The following is a 24,562-nucleotide window of genomic DNA, read 5'->3' on the forward strand; positions in this document are numbered from 1 at the left end:
AAGGAGAATTGTGGTATAAGTGAGAGAGTCGTGCCGCCGCATTCTGACCCTTTCGAATCGTCTCATCACACAACAGCCTCTTCATCAAGTCATAGAACCATTTCCACAATCTTTCATCTCGAGCCTCGATCTCATACACTGCATCTTCACACCTGAGACCCCAGAGGAGGATCCCGCACCATCTTACGCCGAGCTCAACGGTAACTCCGCCCACCATGTACCGCATTCCTCTCCTGCTCTTGCCATTTGCCTCGCTATCGAGCGCCAGGCCGGAACGCATGAGACCTCGCTCCAACACAAACCCAAACACCTGCCCTTGCCCCCCGGTCCAAGCCTACCCCACGACGGTGACTGAGACGCTCCACGGTGCCGTCACCACCCTCAGGGAGACTGTCACCGAGTGCATCACCGTCACCGAGCCGGCCAAGACGCAAACCGTTATCCACACTATCCGCCAAGGCGATGACCAGTCGTACAACACACACGCCGAGTACGATGGCAAGAAGACGGTAACGGTCACCTACGAAATCCCCCCTACCACTACCAACGTATACCGCGATGGCGGCGACCCTTCCCGGGCTGCCTACGACGCAGTGACGGGGACTCATAACGGCTACGAGGCCCAGGCCTCCTCGTCTTACGGCAAGGACCAGTACGCCGGCCACGGGAGCGAATCTGGGTACGAAAGCAGCGGAAAGCATGAGTACGGAACCAACGACTATTCCGTCGGCAAGGACAGTTACAACGGAAAGGGAGAGTCCGGTAAGGATCACGCATCTGATCACGGATCCGGCGGTGGCAGCCATGACAGCGGAAAGGATGGCCAGGGTCAGGCGTACCATACCTCGACATCCGGCTCGGGTGGCTCAAAGCAGAACGGGGACTACGGAAGCGATAACAACCACAGCGGGAACAACTACAACAATGGAAACCAGCAAGGCAACGGGGACCACGATGGCAGCACTGGCACTGGCAGCAAGGACAACGGCAACAAGTACGATGCCGGAAACAAGCACGACAACGGTAACCCTGATGGCAGCAAGGACAAGGGCAACAAGCACGATGACGGCAACCAGAATGGCGGTGGCAACGACAACAACAGCAGCAACGGCGGTGCTCACTACAGCAGCAGCGGAAAGCAAGAGTATGGGTCCGACGAGTACCATACCGAGTACCACACCGAGTCTTACGAACACAACGAGTCCCACGAACACAACGAGTCCCACGAACACAACGAGTCCTACGAACACAGCGACAAAACATCGTACGGACAAGAGACTCATCACGGTGGCGAGACAGGCAAGGACGGCGAGGCATATGGCGACGACCACAAGCACGAGCAGGGCTCTGGTCACGATAACGGGGACAAGGACGCTGGCGTCCATCAGAGTGCCGACGCCATCTACGGCCACGGCAGCTACCAAACCACTGCCCCTTATCCTGTGCCGTCGAACGGTACCAGATCGGCCCATTACCCCGTGCCGACGAACAGTACTGGATCGGTCCCTCCCTGCGGACACCATGACCCGGGAAAGCCCTGCGTCATCACGACTGTCTATGGCACCGCTACCGAGCACATCACTGTTTACCCTACGGGCGCTCCTGAGCAAACGCCCGACTGCTCCATTTCATCCAAGATCGTGACCAAGTACAACACTGTCATCGCTACTCTCCGCCCCACCGGCGGTGCCTGGTCCTCCGCCAATGCAACACAGACCGCTGGTGTCAACCCCGTGAACGGTACTGCTACAAGCGTTGCCCCTGGGCCCGCGTACACTTCTGGACAGACCTACAAGTCCAAGCGCACGCCGAAGGCTCCTCGCGCGGCCTTTGCTAAGCTCATGAACCTGTGGTGATAGGCGACAGGCCGCGAGATGAAGCACCGACGATGCTTTTTCCTTCTTCTTTTCTATGTCACTTTTTGGGTCCAGGTTTGTAATCTTTTGGAATTTTCGCACATGTAATGGCTATTGCCATAACAATGGCCATCGCCATCCTATAATAGTCACTAGTCACTTAATCGTACACGCATCGTATTTCTCAACCTCGTCGCCCGTAGTGACCTCTGCAAGCCGGATCAAAACTTCGCTCCATGCCAGACAATGGGCACCACCTCGACTGTCTTCAAATCAATATGCTTGTTATACAATTTTGTTTACACATGTCATCAGGTGGGTTTCGTATATCAACCTCCAAATCGAAACCCCATAAAATCGTCTTCATCGTCGTCGTCGTCGTCTTCCCCTTCCTCTTCGCCGTCTTCTTCATCATCGCCTTTGCCTTTCCCGGTTGGACTGGTGACTGTTGCCTTTTGCGCTGGTGGCTCCACCTTTTCTGCGTCGGTCACATCAGCATGACTTCTCAGTGCCTCGCGTCGTTCCTTCAGCTTCCGCACTCTCGCCTCGAGTTCTTCCATCTCTTCAAACTCCGTCTCTAGCGCGCGCGTCGCTTCTTCCTTCTCATCAGCCACGTCCTTCTCAGCCGCCAGGCGCCTCTTTTCGCGCTCTTCTTCCTCGGTTCTCGCATTGGCGGCATGCTCCTCTGCAGTCATGGCGGGCGCAGAGATGACGGCGTCGTCAGCATATGGCATGCTCTCAGCCGCCATGTCAGCCTCGAATGCAGCCCACTCGTCCTCGTCCACCTTTTGCTGTGCGGTCACTGTTGATACCGCGTCGTCAGGCTGTCCGGAGGGCGCGATGGGGTCTTGAGGAATGAGCGGCGACGGACCAAGGGGTGTCGCAGTAGAAGAGGTGCCGTCGCGGTGGTGAGGCGTCGCGGGCCGTGATGGGATCAGCATCTCGCCGCCTTGGACGGGCGTCGTGGACGTCCTCCTGTTCAGTGTTGGGGGCGTCAACGTCTGGTCCTTTGTCGGCTGTATCTCTTGGTCGCGCGAGGTCTCGCCCGCGCTGTCGCTGCTGTTTTCCGAACCCGAACGATCGCGTGTGTTCATGTCGTTCCTGCTGCGCTTCTTGCGTGCTGTCGCATCGACCATCGTAGCATCCTCGTCGTCCAAGTCTGCATCGTGTTTTCGCTTGTGCGTGCCATTCGTCTGCTCTTCTATCGTTGTCGTTCTTGTCTTTTGCGAGGCTCGCAGCTTCTGAGACTTGTCTGTGTGCCTGCTCCCGCGTAAATGGGCATCCCATAGCGACTCGGCCTTGACAGCTTCGTGGCAAAGGGTGCAGAGAAGCTTGCCAGCATCAGAGTAGGCAGCGAATGGATGGTCAATTCGACGGGCACCACGTTGCTGCCGCAAGAGGGCCCGGACGTCTGACATGGCGACTTGCTGCATGAATGTGAAATGGCGGTCAACGGCCGGCGAGAGAGTCGATGTGCGTCAGTATCGGGGGTCTTTGATTATGGCTGGTTATGGCTAAATCCAAAGAAACAGCCTTTCTGCAACTATTCTCGGCTTTGGGCAGGTCCGGCTAGGGCGACGAGACTCTTCGATGCCTCGCTATGAGTCTGGGGCGAGTCTTGTCCGTAAACTCGGCAGCGTGCACGCTCTTTGTCGTCACCACCACGCTGTGTTGCTGAGGAGGGGGAACATAACAGCAGCTGTCAGATGAGGATCACCTGGGCACTTGGGGTACATTGCAGGTAGCTTTCTCCGCGCTAAACCGAATCAAGGCACCAAGGTGGAGCAACACCCATTGACCCCTCCACCCTTGAAGCACCTCTCGCAGCCAGGTGGAAGGTACCACTTCCCAGTAGGCAATTGGATCAAGCTCAGTTGCAAAACGCCTCCATTCCAGATGAGATTTCCCACGTCACTTGCACGAGACGCATCATATCCACACGACGGTATCGGATCGCGGTGTGCGGACATGCAGTGATACATCACTGCATGGGATAGCCGACTTCCCCTATCTATCCGCCGACTGCCAGCTCCAGCAACATGGGTGACAACACCGACCAGCAAGGCCAGAAGGCCCATTCCTCCGCTTTCCCGAATCCCCCATTGTTCTGGAAGGACTTTACGCCCGAGAACATTACTCGGATCGCAGAACTGCGAGCTACGCGGGCTGAGGAGACTGGCACTGACCTAAAGGACTTGCCGATCCGAACGTCAGCAATCCCCGACGAACTGATCAACCTACAGCCGCCAGCAGAACCGTCAACAGGGACCTGGCGCGTTCTGGGCGGACAGTATAGCGTACGTGAGGCCAGCGGTCTTTTTGAGAATCGCAATGGCAAAGAGACTGACATTGTGCACAGTTGGACGACAAGCTGCCCTCCCTGGAGGAAGTCAACATCAAGCGCCTGGCTTCAGCTCACAACGACGAAAGGGATGGCAAGCACCTCGATCGCGCATTTGAGTTGAAACGAATGGCCAAATCGCTCCTGCTCAATTTTCTCGAGCTTGTCGGAGTAATGAGCGTCACCCCGGAAGATGTACGCTCCCTCGCTCGTTGTCTTCATTCTGCGCGCCGCGCTGACTTTTGCTGCCCCTCTAGTCTACCGCCAAAGTTGACGATTTACGAACGCTTCTCATGAACTTCCATCATGTTCTTAATGAATATCGCCCCCACCAGGCGCGCGAATCGGGTATCGCATTAATGCAATCACATCTCGACCGAACCCGAGCCGAAACTGCAGCCATCAGGGCCCAGGTCGACAGCGCAAAGAGAGTACTAGAGGGCCTCGGCAGCATCGATATCCTTCAGGCCGGTCCTACATCGGAATCTGCATCAAAAGGGAATGAACAACCTGCGAGCAACGACGTCTCGGACCGACGGGAGAGGGAGGTATGGGAAGCGGCCGACGAGCTCTTCCTCTGAGCTGGTCAGCAGCCGAAAGGGGCTGCACGTGAAGAAGTTCCGAGTATAGCGCGTGAATACATAACGACATGATTCTGTACGCCCAAAAAAAATACATTGATACCCATTTCAGACCGCTGCGTCTTTCACAAGTTTGCTCCACATCTTACCATCTCACCCCTGTTCTCGTGCAGGATGCGCTATCTCTACAACACGAGCCTAGCCTGCACGACGCGCCGCATGTTCCAATCTGAATTCGACGTCTACATGACTGTGCACGGGATAGGGATACAGCAGCATGAGTAGCCGTCACACTCCAAGCACTTGGTTTTGCCACCGGTCGCCTCGGCAGGCTTAAGAACACTTTCCGCGATAGATGTTGCTGCACTGCCAGGACCGTTGCGGTTGACGGGCGTAAATCGGGAGCTGCAAGCCATGGTTTCGTTTTCAGCCGGTTCAGAAACTAAAGCTCAAGGCCCGAGGCGCATAAATGTCGACGGCTTGAAGGCCGGAGAAGCAATTTGGCTGGGTTCTCAGCAAGATGTTAGCGACAAGAACCGGTGACGTCAATTGCACATATGGCCTTGAGAACGTGGCACGTACATATAGTAATCGGGAATCGGCGCCAACAGGTGGTGCTTCAGCGAGGTGGACGGTCAGATCAGCAGTTAAGATTTTACAATACGCACTGCAAATAAGATGACAAGATGGGCAACGTCTTATTTAAGGCACAGCGAGTCAATGTCCTTGGACAGCTGTGTCAAGGTCTCCCCAGGTCGTGTCCAATAGATGTGACCCGTTTTAGCCGTCTGTGCCAACGTAGATCCCACCAGCCACGAAGTCGTCGTGTCGCATTTGTTGGTTCAAGCCATGTACCCTGCAGTGCCCAGATTTGGGTCGCCTCAGGCGCGTCATGTGCAAGCAATAATAGTATTCATCGTTAACTACACGCGAAAAGCTACTACTATTCCCAGGCGAGACATTCCGAAAAGGACAAGAGCGGGTTACACTAGATCAGGCCGACCTTTCGCGCAACCCAGATAGTGTGGCTTCCATCCCTGCGAGCCATGCGGGAATCGCCAACCGAGTACCCTACAAATCCATGTTGCCTGAACCCTTTGTTGAACGCAACGCTCATATCGTAATTTGTATAAGAAACCAACGCCGTCCCACTCTGCTGTTCCCTACAGCGGTACTGCCACTCAAGCGGATGGCGTCGCTGCCGGTTGCGTATTCGCCGTTCGCGCGCCGCCTCCTGACGCCGATGCCATTGCCTCGCTTTCGATCTGGAGAAGCTGGCTAAGATACTTGAGATCTACACGGGCTCTCTCGTCTCGTTCGAATATCCCACGACAAACTTGCCATTCCCGGCGCGTCATGCGAATCGCCTGAGGCAGAAGAAATTGAACGGTGGCACAATCGATGAACGGCCCAAGTACTTCTCGCGCTATAGCCTCGCCCTGCTGTCGAAGCTTGTTCAAATCATCTTCCGAGGGCTCACGCTGTGCATAGCCGTGTGGTGCCTGATTCGGCGGCACCACCTGATGGGCGCCTTGTGTTGGATGCCCGTTGGTAGTAACCGGGGATGGCGAGGCGTGTGCAAAGGGACTCTGGCCCACGGCTGGAGAGAAAGCAGGGCCCGACACTGACGGCTGACGATTGCCTTGGCTAGCTGGGGTTGGGGTCGTCGTATTCGTCTTTGGAGACTGCGCCGGATGCTGGTCAAGATTTCTATAGACGAAAACTGCCAGCAGAATCGGTTCACCGCGACGTTGTGGAATCAGGTTGTCGGAAAAGTTGAGCAGGAATTCTGGCAATCCGCTGTCGCCTGCAGGGACAGGGACGAGATAGGTATCGCGCACATTGCCCACCGCCTTCTGGCCGATAACTGCATACCTCTTCTTGGAACTGAAGTAATCAAAAAGCTTCCGAAATTCGGGCCGCGAGGATTCGGACGAGGGCGACAGCGAGACAACGACGACATCCGTCTTGTCCGAGTACCGTAGGCCACAGAGATATTCAATGGCCTTCTGTTCATCGATACGACCGGCCACGGCCATTCTCTTTGGAATCAGCGTCGACCATTCCAACCCAATGCTCGCGGCTAGGTTAGCCCCTGCTACAAACTTGGCAGTGGCCGGGAAGTCCGCAATCGTGTTCATGGCGAGGCTGCCACGCCATACAACATCGGGCTCAGACTCGTCAGTAGGGGAGTATGGCGGAGAATCCGTCTCGTCCTGTAGCAGCCGGTCAACATCAGCATCGACGCCAGGCCCATTGCCGTGGTACACCTGGCCCGATGGGCGTCGTTCTTGTCCTGTGGGCGATTTGACGCTGGAGAAGACCTTGTTGATATCAAAGTCTGCCTGTCGCGGCGATTGCTGAGGGCCTTGTGTATCAACATGCAAAGCTGCGTGTGCGGGCAACTCAACCGAGTTTTCTGGGCGTGGGGGCTCAGTTTCTGTCGCGTCAGCCTGTTGATCGCGAGCGCTAGGGCGACGGAACGCTGGGCGAGCCTCCTCCATCTGAGATTCGGCATCGTTCTCCACCATTTCGTCGCCTTTGTGTGTGCGTCGCATGCGAGGACCGTCATCTGTGACCAAAATCGACTGCTTTTCAGACTTGGCCCTCAACTCCGCATTCAGACGTTGCTGTTCCTTCGTGGCCAGCTGATCAGAAGTCATGACAGCCAACATTGGGGGCGACAGTGTGCTATGAAGCAATCCCATGCTGAGCTCTGGATTCGCTTTCAGGTTCGAGACCAAAGTCCTGCACCTGTTTGAGTACTGACTAGCGTCGGGGTGACTGTCACGAACAGCTCGCTCAATCTGGATCGCCCACAGCTCGGACAAGGCAGCAGGTGTGGTGTCCTTTGGCACCGTAATGAGCTTGTTCTTCAAAGCTGTTCCGAGGCCAATGGCCACAGCCTTTTGAAGGGCTTGCGCCACAGACCGGTGGTTTGTGTCAGCTACGTCTGCCATCTTCGCGGGAAGGTCAGCAGGCGCAACGTATTCGACTCGCTTCGGCTCGGTCTCGGAAACTTTCCGCACCTTGGGTGCGGGTGTCTGTTGACATACATGTTAGTTTTGGTCGTTCCGATTAGACAGCTTCTCGCGAGAACTCACCTTCACATCCTTGTCGCTCTCGTCAGCCTTGCGCTTTGTTGGACCAGGTTTCGAAACCTCCTTTTTGCCCTTGGGTTTCGGAGCAGCCTCCGGCGCAGGTGAATCTCCAGCCTGGGAGCTCGCGGCCTGCGAAACATCCTCCTTGGAATCGCTGACGCGCTTGGATCCTCGGATCCCCTTTTTCTTTCCAGGCTTCTTCTTCTTCTCAGCAGCCTCGGCTGATTTTCTGTCCCTGTACGCCTTTTGGCGTTCTTCCCAGGGTTTCCTACCTTCGGCTATGCCAGAAAGTAGCTCCTTGTGGTACTCCAGCTGAGGGCGGCATTGCTCGCAGTAGTAGTGCTCGGGGAGATTGTCGTCGGGCATGCCCATGCATACATTGTGCTGCCAGGCGCCACAAGTGTCGCATGCGACCCAGACTTGGTCATCCTCGTCGTCGTCTTGATCGGTGGCGCCGCAAACACAGCGTATTATTTCCTCTTCAGGCTCTTCTTCCTGCTGCTGCTTCTTCTTTCTGCCTCGCTTCTTCGGAGCCTCGAGAGGCTGATCGTCGAAAGCTTTCGTATGCTGTCCTTTCGTAGCGCGTACAGAGCGCCGAGGTTCGGATTCTGCGCCTCCAAGTCAGTGATCTCGTTCTGCGACGCCCTTCGGCGCGCAATGCGATCGCGGGGCAGATTGCTGGGCTGTGCGCCAATGCTTACCAGACATGTCGCTGACGTGGAACGATATGCGTCCCTCTCAAGAGCTCAGTAGCTGGAGGTCACCCTGGCAAGTGGCGAGGGTTATGGGCTTCGAAGCCGGGCTGGACAGACCGAGCGTGGTTTGCGACGGGGGTGCTGGAGCTCGCGCGTGATTGCGCCGCGCGGGCCTTTGTCGCGAACGCGAGGACCGCTCAGCTTCGCGAGAGGTGCAATTACGCGATTGAACGCAATCCTAAGTTTTCACGGCTGGATAATACACTATGGGACCTTTCTCGGAGAACTCGTCACCGAAGGAAAAAAACAGAGAAGCCTTGTCGCGCGCGAAGGAAGGGTAAGAGGTCGAGATGGGTGGGAAGCTTCCTCCATGACAATACAAGAGAGGGGTTACGTAAGGCTAGTGCGGATTTTGGTCACGTGTACTGCCCGGAGTCGCGGTGAGCTTCGGCCTACGAGGATGCCCACCTCGCAGCCCAGGCCCACTTTGAAGTACCTGTACTTTCTGTTCAGACCTAAAGACCTGTTTGTTGGTGTGGTAATGCGTGCGCTAAAAGTTCCCTCTCTGCCAATCGTCGTACCTACACCTGAAGCACACACCTACCTCACTGGCAAGGGTCAGCTAACGCGTGCATCGATTGCCTAGAGCTTCAAGCTACATACAGCCTTCCCACCATAGACGTCAAACTCCCGCCTCATCGTAACGAATCGTCCTTCCCACCCCATCGACGCTGCAGCTCCGCCGAAGGTCCTTATTCAGTCCCGACTCGAACAACACTTCTCCTCTTATTGTCAAGCCTCGCACGCGACGACATGTCTAGACGTTACGATTCCCGGGTAAGCCAGGACCCCCTTCCCAGGCCACAGCCTCCATCGTTACGAACGAACACTGACAACATCGGTCATGTAGACGACCATCTTCTCGCCTGAAGGCCGTCTGTATCAAGTCGAGTACGCTCTGGAAGCCATCTCTCACGCCGGAACTGCGATCGGCATCCTTGCACAAGATGGCATCGTCCTTGCTGCCGAGCGAAAGGTGACGTCGAAGCTGCTGGAGCAAGACACGTCGGCTGAGAAGTTGTACACGGTGAACGAGTATGTATCATTGATGAGAACTAGAGCAGCAACTTGCTGAGAAATTATTCCCACAGCAACATGATCTGCGCCGTGGCAGGCATGACGGCTGACGCCAATATCCTGATTAACTACGCACGCCAGGCTGCTCAACGCTACCTCCTCACATACAACGAAGATATCCCGTGTGAACAGCTGGTCCGAAGGCTGTGCGATCTTAAGCAAGGCTATACACAACATGGTGGTCTCCGACCGTTCGGCGTCTCCTTCATTTACGCCGGCTGGGATCCCAAGCGACAGTTCCAGCTGTACCAGAGCAACCCTTCAGGCAACTATGGCGGATGGAAGGCGACCGCTGTTGGTGCCAACCGTGCGAGTGCGGAGAGCTTGCTGAAGCAAGACTACAAGGAGGATTGTAAGCTCACGGATGCGTGTGGTCTGGCCGTGAAGGTTCTTAGCAAGACCATGGATTCCACCAAGCTGAGCGCCGAGAAACGTATGTAGTCCCAGTCTGCTCTCGCTGGTCATTCTTTTCCTGATACTGACACCCGAGTCGTTGTAGTCGAATTTGCCACGGTTGGTCAGACGAGCGACGGAAAGATCTACCACCGTCTCTGGAGTGCCGAGGAGATCAAGCAGCTTCTGAAGGAGCATGACCTGGCGAAGGACGAGAGCGCGGAGGACAAATGAAGAAGCGATAGAGGCTATGAAAGCATGATCTGAACGGGAACGGGCTTATATGACGCTCTCGGGACGAAGTGTACCACCAATACTATACAAATGATGCCCGTATGGAGTCGCGTGTGTGCCTGCGAACAAACAATCCTGAAACCCATTTCCCCGATGCCGCGACGTCAAATAGCGCCGGAACACCGAGCTCCTTGGACAAATCGCTATATTCACTCCGAAGCCTAGCCACTGATCAGCGTCTTGTCTCTTCAAGTGGGGAGCCTAGATAGGCCATCTCAAAGCCTACATCTGGTCGTTGACCCGCACTGTCCTCCTCGTCCCGTACGCGCGACCACCCAGCCTTCGACTCCGTCCCAGGGTACGGGTGTGGCTCATGGCACTCCCTGGCGGTCAACTTTGGCCAATGGCGACGATAGCTCCAGTACGCCACAGTATAACCCAGGATGGACCCAACTCCAACATCGTAAACATCATGCCGGTAATCCTCACATCTGCTAATGGCAATGAGCGCAGCGCCAAGTAGCGGTACCAAGCAGACCAAGGCGCGGCTAAGATCCCGTCCGCCAGACTCGTGACGGAAGACGTGGAGCTGGCCGGCAAAGAACAAACTCAGGAAGCCGAGACCTGCGAATGAGAAGGAAGAATGTCCGGACGGGAAGGATCGCCATCCATCATGCAAGAGGTGGTGGGCGGTCTCCGTACAGACGCTGATGGAGACAAGGACATCGACAGGTGTGCCAGGCTCAGGCTTGCATCGCGCAACGAGATCAGGACGTGGGCGGCCCACTGCGTTTTTGACGACATCGGTGATGAAGGAGGTCATGACGAGCGCGATACCAAAGCAGAGGTAGGTCACCTCATGCTTGTGGACGGATGCACGGGTAACGAAATTCCATACGATGAGGACGCCGAGGGGAATGAAAAGTGCATAGATGAAGTTCCACTCTTCATTGTACAATGAGCTGAACGTCTTGCTAGGACCAGGAGCAGGGAGGTATTCAACTTACGGACGCTAACTCTCTCAACCTCGGCATGCGGGAACATGATGTGTAAATCATTGACGAAAAACATGCGGTGGAACGGTTCAACAAAAGCTATGATCTTGGCAAAGAGTGTTAGCTGGTTTGGAGGTTCGGAACCTCGCATCTTGTTTACTGACCGCCATCCATGCTGCGAAAAGAATAAAAAAGCCCAGATAATCTGGCGCATGAGATCTCTGGAGAAGGCGGTGTCAGTCTCCGGCAGAGAATGGCGATGATGAGCCCCATACCCTCCAAAATCGACTCAGGGCGGGCACAACGCCTCCGCGCGCACTCCCTTCACTATTACCCCAGTTCGGTGGCATCTTGGCAGGCCGAACTCAAGGTTTCCTCCAGGTATGGAAGTGAAGTGCAGGCGCAGAATTCCGCCAGGCAGTCGCCGGAGTTTTCTTGGTGATGTGAGATACGGGACGGCCTTTGCAGATGGTGCGTTAGCACAGTCGTCGTAAAATGTCGTCTCGTGATGGCCCCGTGACACCAACATGCACCTTGTTGGCCACTGACGCTTAAGCATTAGAGCTTCTGAGCAGCAGCTCTTATCTTATCAGACGACCGATGTTTCGCCGCCATCTACCTGATCCACCCGATTTTGCATCATCACGGCTTGATTATTGATCAGACACAACCGCTGTTCAACTTTTCTTCAGCGCCGACCGTTGATTTCGCGATGTTGCAGTCTACGTACCAACCTTCTCCTAATGTCGCGAACCCACCACCACTTCTCCCCGGCTGGACAGAGCACACGGCACCCAGTGGACACAAGTACTACTACAATACCGAAACGAAGCAGTCGACATACACGAGACCAAGCGCACCTTTGTCGCCAGCGGCACCCGCGCATCCCCTCGGTCCTAGTCCCCACCATCAGCACCAGGCGATACCGAATTTGTCAGATCCCAATGTTGCCAATGCCTATCTCGCGCAACTGAATGCGGCGCAAGGCCCAGTCTCCGGCCATCACCATCGTGGAGGGGGATTTGCCCGAGGTGGACGGGGCGGCGGCGACTCGCGTCCACGGCCCCAACCCAACGACAGGCCGCGCACTAAAGCTGCGATACCGGGCTTCGAACCATGGATTCTCGTCACGACCAAGTATGGCCGACGTTTCGCCTACAATCCCGAAAAAAACACCAGCTACTGGCGCATTCCCGAGAAGCTGAAACCTGGAATATTGGAGCTGGACCAGGCGCGCATTCTCGCAAAGACCGCGCCAGAAATAGATGCCAAAACGAAGGACGGGCCGGTTCCTGCGCCTGGAGCAAGCAATCGACCAGGAGCCCCGGACCCCTCTGCTGCGACGGACGAGCCGGAAGACAACGACAGCTCCGAATACGAGGAGGTCGAGGTAACAGACGACGAAGCGCAGGATGAGGACGATGTGGGCGACGACGGGGAGCATCGACCAAAGCGCCAAAGAACCGACGATTCGGGCGAGGAGGAGGCTGTAGAGTTCAGCGAAGCCGATATTGCCTTCCAATTGCAAGCAATGGGGGAGGCATACGGTCTCGATCCAGGCGAATACGACGATGGAAATGCAGACGATTGGCCAGACGGAGCGGATGGCGTGCAGTTCTCCGAGGAAGACGCGAGAGCTCTCTTTAAAGATCTCCTGGACGATCACAGTATCAATCCCTACAACACCTGGGACAAATTGATAGAGGAAGGACGTCTAGTGGACGACCCACGGTACACGGTTTTGGACACCATGAAGGCGAGGAAAGAAACATGGCAAGAATGGTCCAAGGACAAGATCCAGGAGCTCAAGGAACAACGAGCCAGGCAGGAGAAGACTGACCCTCGAATCCCATACATGGCCCTGTTACAGGACAAGGCGAACCCGAAGCTCTACTGGCAAGAGTTCAAGAGGAAATACAGGAAGGAGGCGGCGATGACGGATCCCCACATCAAGGACAAGGACCGAGAGAAGTGGTACCGAGAGCACATCAACCGGCTCAAGATGCCCCAAGCGACACTTAAAGCGGACCTCGCCGCGGCGCTCAAGGCCCTGCCCGTTTCTGTTCTCAACAACAAATCCAGCATCGCGAAACTGCCATCACAACTCCTCGTGGACATTCGGTACATCTCACTCCCACCCGCAGTGCGTGATCCACTCATCAAGACGTTTATTCAAACCGCCGAGCCAGCCCCCGAAGGTGGAGAGGTTACTGCAGAAGACGAGGCCACGAAGAAGGCCAGGGACGCAAAGCAGCGTCGCGAAGCTGCCTTACGTAACCACGAGCAGAGGGTTGCCGAGCAGAAACGACAGCAGCAGCGCAGCTTAGAGATGGGCAAAGCCAGGCTGCGTGAGGAGGAACGCGAGATCGAACGAGCAATGCAGGTTGGAAAGCAGGGTCTCCACGCACAGCTAGCCACGATGCAGAAGAAGACTATTGAGGAGGAAACAGTGCCTCAAGAGTAAAGCATATGCTAGTAGCTGCCGTCATACAATTCCATATATGAGCGACCTCAATGGGCATGTCATTCAGTAAAACGCAACAGGTGTGCGATGTCGCCGAATCAGTCAGGTTCGATGGCTTTGCACAGCAGCTGTCTTGATGGTGCCTACCAAAATCACATTCATTACAGGTCTAAGTAGAAATGCTGACGCGGCGGGCGTCCTGTGCTACACACCCGCACACATGATGGGCCACGAAGAAAGCGGTCTGTCGGGATGTTGGTCGACATTTCAGGGCGGTTACGCGTTCTTCTCGTCTCATGCCAGCTGTCGGGCACTTCTTGATTCGGCCATCGGTGTTTCTGAGGCAGCAAAGCTCATGCCGGCGCGTGCCATCTGGATGCAGACTTTATGCTGGTGCTTCTGCTGTGGTGGTGAACCGCACAACCCCAACCGTGTCCGTGTCGATCACAGGCGTCGGAGACGTCTTAAAGGGCTGGGACCTGCCGCCTTCCAAGACCAGCATCTCTTCATTTGCATTTATGCATGGCCCAAATTTCTCGACGCGAGGAAATGGCATTGTCATACGTTCTGTTGGCTTCCAGCCTCACCGCAATGCAAGGTAGTCATCCCTGGGGAAAGCCCTGCTCCCAGCTGCTTGAAGCTAGAAGATGCCACACCTGTTCATACTCACATATTGCTCAGCATACACAGTAAACGCCTTCAAGATGCCAGGATGGTATCACGAAGAGCAGGGCTCTGATGGGCCAAACTCAGGTGGTGGCTCCGACAGCTCCGGCTCCCAGAGCTTATCCGATATCATGTCATCATCATCGTCGCAGTTCGGATTTGCGGGGTTCGATGTCGAACGTGCTTCGTATCTGCGAACGGTACACGGAATCCTCGCCCTGGTTGCATTCGTTGCCCTCTTCCCACTCGGAGCCGTTCTGATGAGGCTGGTGCCGGGGCGCATGTCGATTTGGTTTCACGCCATCACACAATTGGCCGCTCTAGCCTTGTTCATCGCCTCGATTGGCTTAGGTGCCTACATTGTAAATTTGGTTCAGGATGGAGGGTTTCCCCTTGTAAGTGAATCAGTTGCTGAGGACATTCGCGGTGAACGCACGTGCCTGACTCTGGCAGCTCGACGACGACCTGGTGGCCGCTCACGTTGGTATCGGGAGTGCGCTGGGCGTAGTCTTCATTTTGATGCCAATCATGGGCTACTTGCATCATCGTTACTTCAAGAAAGTTGGGCGCCGAACCGGCTGGTCCTACCTACATTTAGCAGGCGGAAGAGTGGGAATCACGCTTGGCATCATCAACGGAGGCATTGGACTGGCGATTGCAGGAGCAGAGACCAGGTTCAAAGTTGCATATGGCATCGTGGCCGGCATCGTTTGGGTCGCGTGGATGGCCACGGCGACCATCAGCGAAGCGCGGCGCAACCGTGGAAGGAAGCGTACTGGCAGTGAGCCAAAGTATGGCCGTACAGGGCGGGCTCGTGAACACGAGGCATCTTGAAACATTTCGAGTTCGAATCTTCAACTTCATTTACGGCTCCGCAAAGAGCCGGTCCGCGTGCTGTTCAATCAGATCCGCCTGTTCTGCGACCATCCCTCGGGTCAGCTCTCCGTCCTCGGATATATAGGTGGTGATCAGATCGGAAGACACCCATTCAAAATAGACATTTTTGATCGCGACCCGGCCTGAGATATCATTATCTGTCCCCTGGCCCCATGCTCTCTTTAGTTCTGCCACATCATTTTCCTCTGCGTGGCCAGGCACTGCGAATGGAAGTATCTTCTCTCGCTCCGAAATGACAACCACTCGCACGCCGGGTGAAACATGTCGAGCGCTGAGGACGGCGGGCAAGGAGCCAGCCTTGTTGCTGACGTCTCCTTCTCTGCTGATGAGGTCAGCGCCGAGAAGCACAATGTCGACTCCCTGGCTTGCAATGGCGGCTGATGCATCAGAGTATACGGTGACGCAGACGGCATTGCGCTGTGCCTTTGTTGGATCCTGAGCGCAGGCGGCTAATCTGGAGGCCATTTGCGCACCTTCAAAAAGCGGCCGCGACTCCAGCACGCGAAGGTCAAGAGAAACATCCGTCTCCTGGATGATCATCTGTAGCGACTCAAATATGGTGGAGCTCGATGACAGAGTGAGGATCTTGACTGGGCTCTTTGTATCGGGCTGGGCTCTTTCGAGCACCGACTGAAGAGAATTCGCGAAGGACCCAATGGTGGCTGCTCGTGCTTCGGAATATTGGTCGAGCTGTCGTGCGATAGAATGTAAGAGAGTAGCTTCAACCACATCACTCCCGAATCGCTGGACCTCTCTCTCGACAATCGTAAGAGCACGGATGAGAACATTTAATATGGCGGCACCCATGCTTTCGCGGCCATTCTTCCACAGGTGCCAGGCCGCGAACCTCGCATTCCGCCACCAGACATCAATGTTCTCGCCATGACCGAGGGCAACGATGTCCTGAAACACTCTGAGTGCTCTGCCGGCCAGCTGCCTTGCGCCGCTGCTATGGTCGTCTTGAAGCATAAGCAGGCCTTCTCGCAAGATCTTGCCCCTCTCTTCGCCTAGGTCCATCTCGAACCAGACGCGTCGTAGGCTTTTCGCAAGGAACGGCACGCCTCCGAACGACTCATCATCCGTGACGTCAAGGGGATCATGCCAAGTCCAGCCTTCGTTCTCCCAATCGAGCTGAATGCAAGACTCATCTCGGCTGTCCTTGAGATGGAAAGCAAACGGATGGACCGTCCATATGCGACCGACCCCCTCGTCTGTAAACGAGTACGGCTTTCCCTGACGAAAGAGGCTCAGGTGCGCTGGCGTCAATGTTGTCTCTTCCTTGATCTCACGCCAAACAGCGGCGACGGGCGATGCATCGGTCTCCTCGATGCTGCCAGCAATGGGTCCCAGTCGATGCCTATGTGATGGGACTTCAGTGAGCTGGTCGTCCAGCTGAGACCTCAAGAGAGAGATGCTCACTGGTAAGCGCGCACTTTGGCGCTTCGTCTGAAGAGGGCGACTTGCGGTTTCGCTGAGGCGGAGAATCTGAATAGGAAGCACGAAGCGACCGACCGTGCAATCAGTCCTGCCTTTGCGGGGGGCGACATGGTCATTACTGGACTTCGATCACGATATGCATTTATGTAGATGACGTCGAGCGCGAATGCGATGGTATTGTCGGATGTCAACCACTGGTGTCATCAGCCACGGCTGTGACGACACAATGCACTTTTACAGTGTTGAAATGACCCGCCACACGGATGAACCCTGAAACACGTCTTCACGACTCCTCGATGTACGCATTGCTTGCCCAATGCCAACAGGCCCCTTCACGATTCCATGTTGTCATGTCAGCTGCAAGTGTAGTATCTCCAGATGGGGAAATGAAAATGCTCTTTTGATGAAATGACCCAAAGTTTTAAAAACAAAATCTCATAATGCCTGACTCCCGTATTTTGGCTGCACCTGGGCAACCCATACCAATCAATACCATGTTCAATCGACGCGCATCTAACCTGCCATGACTGTCGGATGGACGTCCTTTCACCACCGCCAGGTTCTATTTGAATTGAAAAGAAAAAAATCCGCGCCCTCATATGACCCTAGTGCCTCTTGTGCCAAGAAATAATTATTGTGTTCGTAATATCAGACCGAGCTTGTCTCGGACTTGGACTGCGAAGGGAAGATGGAATCAACAATCTCGCCGGACCTCACGGCAAGCACGGAAAGCAAACTGTCGCTCAGCTGAAGGCGGTCATTAGTATACTTGAAAAATAACGAATCGGAAATTGCGAACTTACGCCGTGGGTGGCCTCGCAGCAGCCCTGCAGCCAAACACCAGCATCAGGGGCAATGGCGCCAGGCGCATAGCGGATCTTGTAGTCGCGTCCGACTTCGAGCTTCCTCGAACCAGAGTCGACGTTACCCTCGGAGATCTCCCATCCATCGACCTGCTCACGCGGGCCGGAGCTCACGGGCTGAGTCTCGGGAAGAAGGTTCCAGCTGTCGCGCAGCATGTCAACGTGTGCATTGCGCTGGTAGCCGGTAGCAGCAATGATGAGGTCGACATCGAGAATTTCCTCGCTGCTAGGTCCCTGTTCAAGGAACTCATCAGTGATGCCGCTCTGGTTGAAGCTGTCCTCGACACGTCGCACGTGCAACTGAAGCCTGTCCGACTCGTGGTTGCCCTCGTTGACGCTGACGATGCTCCTTCCATTGAGGATGCGGTGAGGCCACTGGCGCTCATCATCGCCGTACTCGCGCTTCTGGTCGTACATGACTTCGTAGAGATGCTCAATGAGTTCGAGGCGAACGACGCCATAGTTGGTCGCCTTGGCGTCCTTGATCAGCGCCCGGCGGTATTGTTGGGAGCGGGGGTACAGGGAGTCTGTGTAGGAGGGGTTGAAGATCGAGTTGACGCTGCGACAGTGTCCATTAGCCAATCGAACGGGACGGAGGGCCAGTTTGCTGTGCATGGAACTTACAAGGGAGAGTCGTCGCTCGGCTTCAGGAACTCGGAGCGCATGACGAGCCACGTCTTTGAGTTGGGGTACAGCTTCTGAACATTGTTGAAGATCTCGGCAGCGCTCTGGCCAGCACCGACAACGGCGACGCGGTAAGGCGCCTGAGTGTTCTTGAGAATCTTGGGCACCTGGTGAGCGTACTGTGAGGAGTGAATGACCTTGGGGCTAGCAGCGGGAAGGCTCTTCGGGATCAGAGGCCGTCCACCAGCGGCGATGAGAACGTTCCTCGCTTGGACAGTGGTGACCTGGCCTGTTTTGGCATTGCGTGACTTGACGGTGAAAGTCTTGACAGCACCCTCGGGCTGAGGGTTGGGCGACACCGACACGACCTCACGCTGGTATTGCACAACGTCGTCAAAGTGAGAGGCGCACCAACGGAGGTAATCTTCATACTCGACTCGCGAGGGGAGGAAGGTTCCCAGGTTGGTGAACTCGACAAGACGGCCAGCGTGTTGAAGGTAGTTCAAAAAGGTAAAGTGTGAGCGGGGGTCGCGCAGCGTAGCCATGTCCTTGATGAACGAAATCTGCATCTTGGCTCCGGGAAGCAGCATGCCGGCATGCCACGCGAAACGAGGTTGCTTCTCGAGGAAGAGGACCTTGGGCTTCTCAGTGGCGTTAGGAACGAGTGGGTTGCCGGCGGCAAGGTTGTCGTGCATGGCGACAGCGACCGCCAGACTGGCGGGGCCGAAGCCAACGCAAACCAGGTCATGAAGCTCACTGGGGTCGGTGGGCTGAAGGTTTGACTTGAGGGCGCGAGAGGATTGTGTGGGAGCAGTGTGGCCATTACCGTTGCTGGTGCCGTTGAAACCGTTCACGGCGGTGCTGTTCTGTACGGCACCGCCATTGCTGAAAGCCGAGAAGCTCTGGATGGCTTCAGAGGCCTCTGTGGTGCTCATGGGCGTATCGAGATGAGGGGACATGTTGAGCGGGAATTAACGACAAATGTGGCCGGTGGTGCGGGTCGAACGGCGTCTCCGGTGATTTGGCAGGGAAGTTCAAGCTAGCTTCCTATCGTCGCAACGAATGACAAAAGCTTCCAGGCTGTGGGTGGACTGCCAACGAACTTATGCGGAATCGAAGAATGTGCTGCTAGGCGCCCAACACTCGAATAGACGACTCAAGGTTGGTTATTCGACTAGAAGTATTGGCCGAATGCGCGAGGTAGCAAAGTTCCAGACGCTCAGGAGGGTTGTCTGGTGACGTAGATGAAGTGGGTAGAATGGGGTAGTCAGGTATGTGTGAATGTCAGCGACCGGTAGCAATGCTAAGGACGAGGAGGGAGGGAAGAAAATAGAAGGATCAAAAAAAAAAACGGACGGGCGACCTGAGGGGTAATATGTAGTGCAGGCAACTGACGAAGACACAATAGAGTCATCTTAAGTTTCACCACCATGGGGAGACGAGGGTCGCCGTCGCTGGCGGGGGGGAGGGGTGTGGAGGCATCGCACGAGGTTCATCATGGACACCGTCGGAGTTGCGACGACAAGCCGAGCGCATTAGGACAGCCGATCCGCATGGCATCTTTTTTTTTTTACTTCCTTGCCTCCTCTCTCTCTTCTCCTGTTCGGTCTACTCACAGTATGACTGCACTCACACCCGTGCCCACACCCCCCCTTGTTGTTCGTCGGGACGACATGTCAGGCTAATGGGCGCACAGCTGCAGCGTCTCATCGCCATGAGGCAGGTGGTGTGCAGAAGACGACCCAGATGCAGTTGAGCTCGGCTTCAGATGCCCTCCTTTGACGTGGTGAGGGGCGGCAGGGTTTCCGTCGTCGTTCGAGTAGCGCTCAGGACAGGGGGCTTCAGGGACCACTGTACGGCAGTAAGGAGCGATGTCCGGGTAGTCCCTGCTTGGCAGCTGGCCATTGGGTAATGGCGAGGCTTGTGAGAAAAAAGTAAGGGTCGATGTTCGGCATGTGCAGTGGATCGGGAGAAGATCAGTGCTTGTGCTGAGTCCCGAAAGCGACGATGGTGTGTGTGTGTGGCTCGTCTGTTGTAGGTAGGGCCTTGTTCCTAGGTAGTACGCCTCCCTCCCAATACGTAGCGGTCTACGCACGCACACAATTGCTATGCTGGATGACGTTGCGGCCGTCTTAATATTGCTGTGATCGCCTCGGCGGCGGCCAAGTGTGGCTGGGCCTTGCCAAGGGCAGAAGGCGAGAGCCATCAAGCATCAGCTCTCGATAGGATGGTACATACAGAAGAGTTTGAAGCACCCTCAGCAGTAGTCCTCGGTCGTGTTCGGTTCGGTAAGTGGGAAGAGGCAATTACGGAGCGCTCCTCCTTCTGCTGCTCCTCCTCGGCGCCAGCGAGGCCTGGAGCATGCTGCGGGTAGTCAAGGGCTTGAAGAATCTGCAAGCGAGGCCCGTGATGCCATGTTGAGGCTGGATTGCAGGGGCCCCTTGAACAGATCCGCCGCGAACTCGAATTCGGGGCTATCTTCGGATCTGATAAGATCCAATCCAGGGTCTGACGCGGGGGGCTGGCTGTGGTCTCACGGGCCCCGTTGAGCTGGCCTTCATGTCGTTGTCGTGGCCGGAGACGGGATGGAATGATCGGCGGGATTGGAAGCTGGGCCAGAAAAGAAGAGGTGGGGCAGAGGGGAAACTAGAGAATCAGAGGGACCACATAGAACAAGAGCCCAAGACGCACCGGTCAGCTCCGAGAGCGGAGAGTAGTATCCAGGACTGGGCACAAGCGCGAGGATGTGCCGGAAAAGACCTGAATGAGGCATGGTCTTCGTGGGGCTCGTAGGGTGACGAGACGAGGAGATGACGAGGTGACGATGTGCTTGCTCGCGGTGGAAAGTGGTTCGGGTGCCACGAACCCCATGATTGGATGGAGAGTGGATCAAGTGGGGGTGAGGGAATTTTATCTGATGATCTGATAAGATCAGAGGCGCGAGAGCTGGCAAGGATCAGACGGCACAGGCCAGTCAGTGGGTAAGACCTCGGCCGATGGGAACTTCCCTTTCGCCCTTGACCGCAGTGCAAACTCGGAGCCGTCAAGCCAGTTTCATCATGGGCCGGCAAGAGTGTGAAAACTCTGATCCATGCCACCTGCCCCTTCGCCCAGGCATCGTGCCAGTTGCTCCTTCTCTTCGTCTCGGTCCGTTCGTCGCGTTCGCTAGGTACCTACCTACTTGCCTCTGTTACCCCGACCAGGCCTGATCATCCCGCCGCCACGCACTACCGTAATTGACTTTGAACTGTTCATTCCCACTAGGTGCCCAGTTGCCCTTACCTTACTGCGAGGATTCAGATCCGAACATCATCAACACCCGACGTTGACTTCATTGCGGTGCCTACCTGGAATCAGAGAGGAGAGTAATCTCATCCGATGCCACTACGCTCTTGGCACATACTCCATCAAGTTCCCAGCACTGCAGTTGAATGAGCTGGTGTACTTCTTTCGCTTCGTCCCGCATTGGGCCACAGGATTGAGTTTGGCTCTGCGTCTTTCGATCGACCGCTCCACGGCCCCAAGGCTGCTAGGGTCTGGGCCAGACGACGTTTTCGCTTCCATCGTCGCAGTTGTCATCGCAGTTGTTCATACCCTACTTAATGGACCCAACGACATCCGATCTCCTCTTCCGCCGCGCTCCGCCCCCCACTTGCCCACCACCAGGCTCGACTCTTGGATGGCACCTTGGCCGATTTGAGCAGTTCAACCGGCGTTATGCACCCGCATCCTGTCTACTGCAGAGTGGGATGGCAATGGTGACCACCCCACCCTCTCTCTTTTCTTCAAGTCACATGCAGCCATCACTTCCAGCCTTCCGGGTTCCATGCTCCCATATCACGTATTCCAGAACCCGTCATGGCGCCATCCCTTCTCGCCTCTTGTTGTCACATCTCATGTTCCGACGCCTACGACGAGCTTGTTTCCTGCCTCCTGCAGTTCTTCATCAGCGGCCCATGAGAACGTGTCACTTGGCACACACTGGCCCGTCCCACGAGGAATCTGGACGGCCCCCCCGAGTCAGGACCCTTGGTAATAACGGCAACTATTTCTTCGTTAAGGCGCAAAGACCTGGTCCCCTTCATCGCCTACTGTACGAGGTTTCCCAATAGTTGCCTCAAATGAGGGTTGATGGACACTCCCCTCATGTATCCTGGCGCTTGTCTCGGCACCCGACCTCCGCGGTCATTGAGCTGCTCGGACATCGGAGCCCGAGACCCAGTGTCCTCCCTGCTCCAGTGGGCTAGTTCCTTGACCTGACCGTATGGCAAAGTACGCGCTTTGCAATGAGGGGGTCTCAAGTCGGCTGAAGCATCAAGCGATGACCCATACGCTGGCAACAGGTCGAAAGCCGACTTTCTTACCTAATCACATTTCACCTCCTGTTGTGCCTCAAGACAGTTGCTCCCAGTGAAGCCAAGCAAATCTGTCTAACCAGAGCTCAACGTACTTCTGGCAGCTGCGCCCTTAGAAGTCTTGAGAGGCTTCCAGACACATGTTTTGTTCCGACTGCCCTGACCAGCCACACCCCCCGGTTGATGACGACATAGATCGCCCGAGTGGCAAGCCTCGTTGGTTACCCAGCAGTCGCGTCCCTCACCAGACGGTGGTTGCCCCTCTCAGCCTTACGACCCTGCGTCAAGGAGATTACTGACTGGCGTGTCCGCTGCTCAGGCATGAGCCTAGCTGTCGCTTGATTGTACACCCTGGCCTGGAAGTAAGTCTTTTAACTCTATCTTGGCCCTGTCAACACGGTAAAATCTGCTTTCCTCCGGACCAGAAGCGCGACTAAGTAGTTATGTATCTGAAGCCACATTCGTTAAGCCCCAGCACAGCTCAACCGCCGGACGAGCTTCGTCCCTTGCACCCAACCCGCGGGACGGCACGAAACGCAGTTCCGTTAGCCGCCTGATGCGTCTTCTCATACAATTCTCTTATAGACTTTGACACGGGTTCGAATCCTCGTCGCCACAGGCCTGACCTCCCCTTTCGATCAGGGACGGCACACGGTCTGCGTTGCATTGCAGGAACCCCCTTCTACAACAAGGTCGACGAATCAACGATCATTGATTGCATCATCTACGTCGACACTCAAGCGTCTCCAGCGGCAACGTCGAGCTCTTCGCGCGGTTTTATCCCCAGGTCGGTCCACGCTGAGTAATCGCTGGCCTGTGAGAGGCTGACGAGTCTCCAACGTCGAGCGTCCTACCCTGTTAGATGATGCGCATGTGTTCACCCCAGCACATCGAGCTTGCAGCTAAGCCCTGAATCTGTCAATCACCTCAAACATAATTGGCTGCCACGACGAGTCGCTCGACCTGACCTCATTGCACAAAGCTGGTACCTGGTCCAATCTCTACAGATCTGGCGCCACTTTCGCTGTGTTAGCTTTCCTAAGCTCTCCCCCGCTATCACGGCACCGCGATCTACTCTGCTTGACACTTTGCAGCAATGCGAAAGCGTGATTCGCGTTACATACAATCCTTGGCTCTCACCTACCAGGTCGGTTTCGCTCGACACATCACATGAAGCCCACGGCATTATAACCTTCCCGGCTACACCAGTGCCGCTCGGATTTTAGTGATCGCCATATCTTTCCCGGGACAGTCTTCAAGCAGTCCAACATGTCGAACCAAGAGACCGGTTCGATGGCGTCTCAGTCCAGCTCCGCACTATCCGTATCAAATCATCCACCCGAAAGACTGCCCGGACCATATCTTCTCCACGAGCTCGTTGCGCAACAATCAAAACATGGTCTTCCTTCTATTTCCTCTCTTTGTCCTCTCGGCCATTTGTCTGAAGTATCCTACTCAGAACTGCACCAAGCTGCAGACCGACTAGCTACTAAGGTAGTTGCCTCGCGCGGCTTGTCTCCTGAGAGCGAGTTTATCGTCCCCGTCCTGATCCCACAGAGCACACAACTGTACATCGCCCTGTTAGCCATCTTGAAAGCTGGTGGCGCCTTTTGTCCCCTGAACCTCGATGCACCACCCGAGAGAATCAAGTTCATATTGCAGGATGTTGGTGCCAGGGTTGTGCTGACGACACCGGACCTGGCCCCCAAAGTCGCTGGGGATGAGCTCGGTGTCTCTCTGATCACTTTGACGGACACCAACACTGTCTTTGACTTGGTCACGGATTTCTCAGTCGCTGAGGAAGAAACGCCTACAATCAAGCCCCTAGAGCCCCAGTGTTTGGCATATGTCATGTACACATCAGGCTCTACAGGAACTCCCAAGGGAGTAGGCATTACTCACGATGCCGCAACGCAAAGTCTG

At 55.6% G+C, this 24,562-nt stretch overlaps 9 protein-coding genes across 9 annotated transcripts; 4 read left to right on the forward strand and 5 right to left on the reverse strand.

Annotated features, from left to right (window-relative positions):
• Positions 1-215: 215 nt before the first annotated feature.
• D7B24_008184 (uncharacterized protein) lies at positions 216-1,856 on the forward strand (the record flags this gene model as incomplete). The annotated part of the gene is made up of 1 exon (XM_028642278.1): positions 216-1,856. The coding sequence occupies one exon, from the start codon at positions 216-218 to the stop codon at positions 1,854-1,856; it is 1,641 nt and encodes a 546-aa protein (XP_028493914.1).
• Positions 1,857-2,185: 329 nt separating this feature from the next.
• On the reverse strand, positions 2,186-3,289 carry D7B24_008185 (uncharacterized protein; the record flags this gene model as incomplete). Its single annotated transcript, XM_028642279.1, has 1 exon — positions 2,186-3,289. The coding sequence occupies one exon, from the start codon at positions 3,287-3,289 to the stop codon at positions 2,186-2,188; it is 1,104 nt and encodes a 367-aa protein (XP_028493915.1).
• Positions 3,290-3,895: 606 nt separating this feature from the next.
• MED7 (Mediator of RNA polymerase II transcription subunit 7) lies at positions 3,896-4,778 on the forward strand (the record flags this gene model as incomplete). Its single annotated transcript, XM_028642280.1, has 3 exons — positions 3,896-4,153; positions 4,216-4,392; positions 4,455-4,778. The coding sequence occupies 3 exons, from the start codon at positions 3,896-3,898 to the stop codon at positions 4,776-4,778; spliced, it is 759 nt and encodes a 252-aa protein (XP_028493916.1).
• A 1,181-nt stretch (positions 4,779-5,959) lies between these two features.
• On the reverse strand, positions 5,960-8,587 carry D7B24_008187 (uncharacterized protein; the record flags this gene model as incomplete). The annotated part of the gene is made up of 3 exons (XM_028642281.1): positions 5,960-7,822; positions 7,883-8,487; positions 8,581-8,587. The coding sequence occupies 3 exons, from the start codon at positions 8,585-8,587 to the stop codon at positions 5,960-5,962; spliced, it is 2,475 nt and encodes an 824-aa protein (XP_028493917.1).
• An 800-nt stretch (positions 8,588-9,387) lies between these two features.
• Positions 9,388-10,338, forward strand: D7B24_008188 (uncharacterized protein; the record flags this gene model as incomplete). The annotated part of the gene is made up of 4 exons (XM_028642282.1): positions 9,388-9,411; positions 9,485-9,669; positions 9,726-10,144; positions 10,211-10,338. The coding sequence occupies 4 exons, from the start codon at positions 9,388-9,390 to the stop codon at positions 10,336-10,338; spliced, it is 756 nt and encodes a 251-aa protein (XP_028493918.1).
• A 282-nt stretch (positions 10,339-10,620) lies between these two features.
• On the reverse strand, positions 10,621-11,484 carry PPAPDC1A (phosphatidic acid phosphatase type; the record flags this gene model as incomplete). The annotated part of the gene is made up of 3 exons (XM_028642283.1): positions 10,621-10,721; positions 10,828-11,283; positions 11,346-11,484. The coding sequence occupies 3 exons, from the start codon at positions 11,482-11,484 to the stop codon at positions 10,621-10,623; spliced, it is 696 nt and encodes a 231-aa protein (XP_028493919.1).
• A 561-nt stretch (positions 11,485-12,045) lies between these two features.
• D7B24_008190 (uncharacterized protein) lies at positions 12,046-13,797 on the forward strand (the record flags this gene model as incomplete). Its single annotated transcript, XM_028642284.1, has 1 exon — positions 12,046-13,797. The coding sequence occupies one exon, from the start codon at positions 12,046-12,048 to the stop codon at positions 13,795-13,797; it is 1,752 nt and encodes a 583-aa protein (XP_028493920.1).
• A 1,530-nt stretch (positions 13,798-15,327) lies between these two features.
• Positions 15,328-16,907, reverse strand: D7B24_008191 (uncharacterized protein; the record flags this gene model as incomplete). Its single annotated transcript, XM_028642285.1, has 2 exons — positions 15,328-16,717; positions 16,780-16,907. 2 exons carry the CDS (start codon positions 16,905-16,907, stop codon positions 15,328-15,330), a joined length of 1,518 nt encoding a protein of 505 aa, XP_028493921.1.
• Positions 16,908-17,445: 538 nt separating this feature from the next.
• On the reverse strand, positions 17,446-19,243 carry SID1 (PAK- GC kinase Sid1; the record flags this gene model as incomplete). The annotated part of the gene is made up of 3 exons (XM_028642286.1): positions 17,446-17,544; positions 17,601-18,219; positions 18,285-19,243. 3 exons carry the CDS (start codon positions 19,241-19,243, stop codon positions 17,446-17,448), a joined length of 1,677 nt encoding a protein of 558 aa, XP_028493922.1.
• Positions 19,244-24,562: the final 5,319 nt, after the last annotated feature.

Source organism: Verticillium nonalfalfae, assembly GCF_003724135.2.
Source record: "Verticillium nonalfalfae strain VnAa140/NRRL 66861 chromosome Unknown scaffold_70, whole genome shotgun sequence".
Classification (NCBI taxonomy): Eukaryota; Fungi; Ascomycota; class Sordariomycetes; order Glomerellales; family Plectosphaerellaceae; genus Verticillium; species Verticillium nonalfalfae.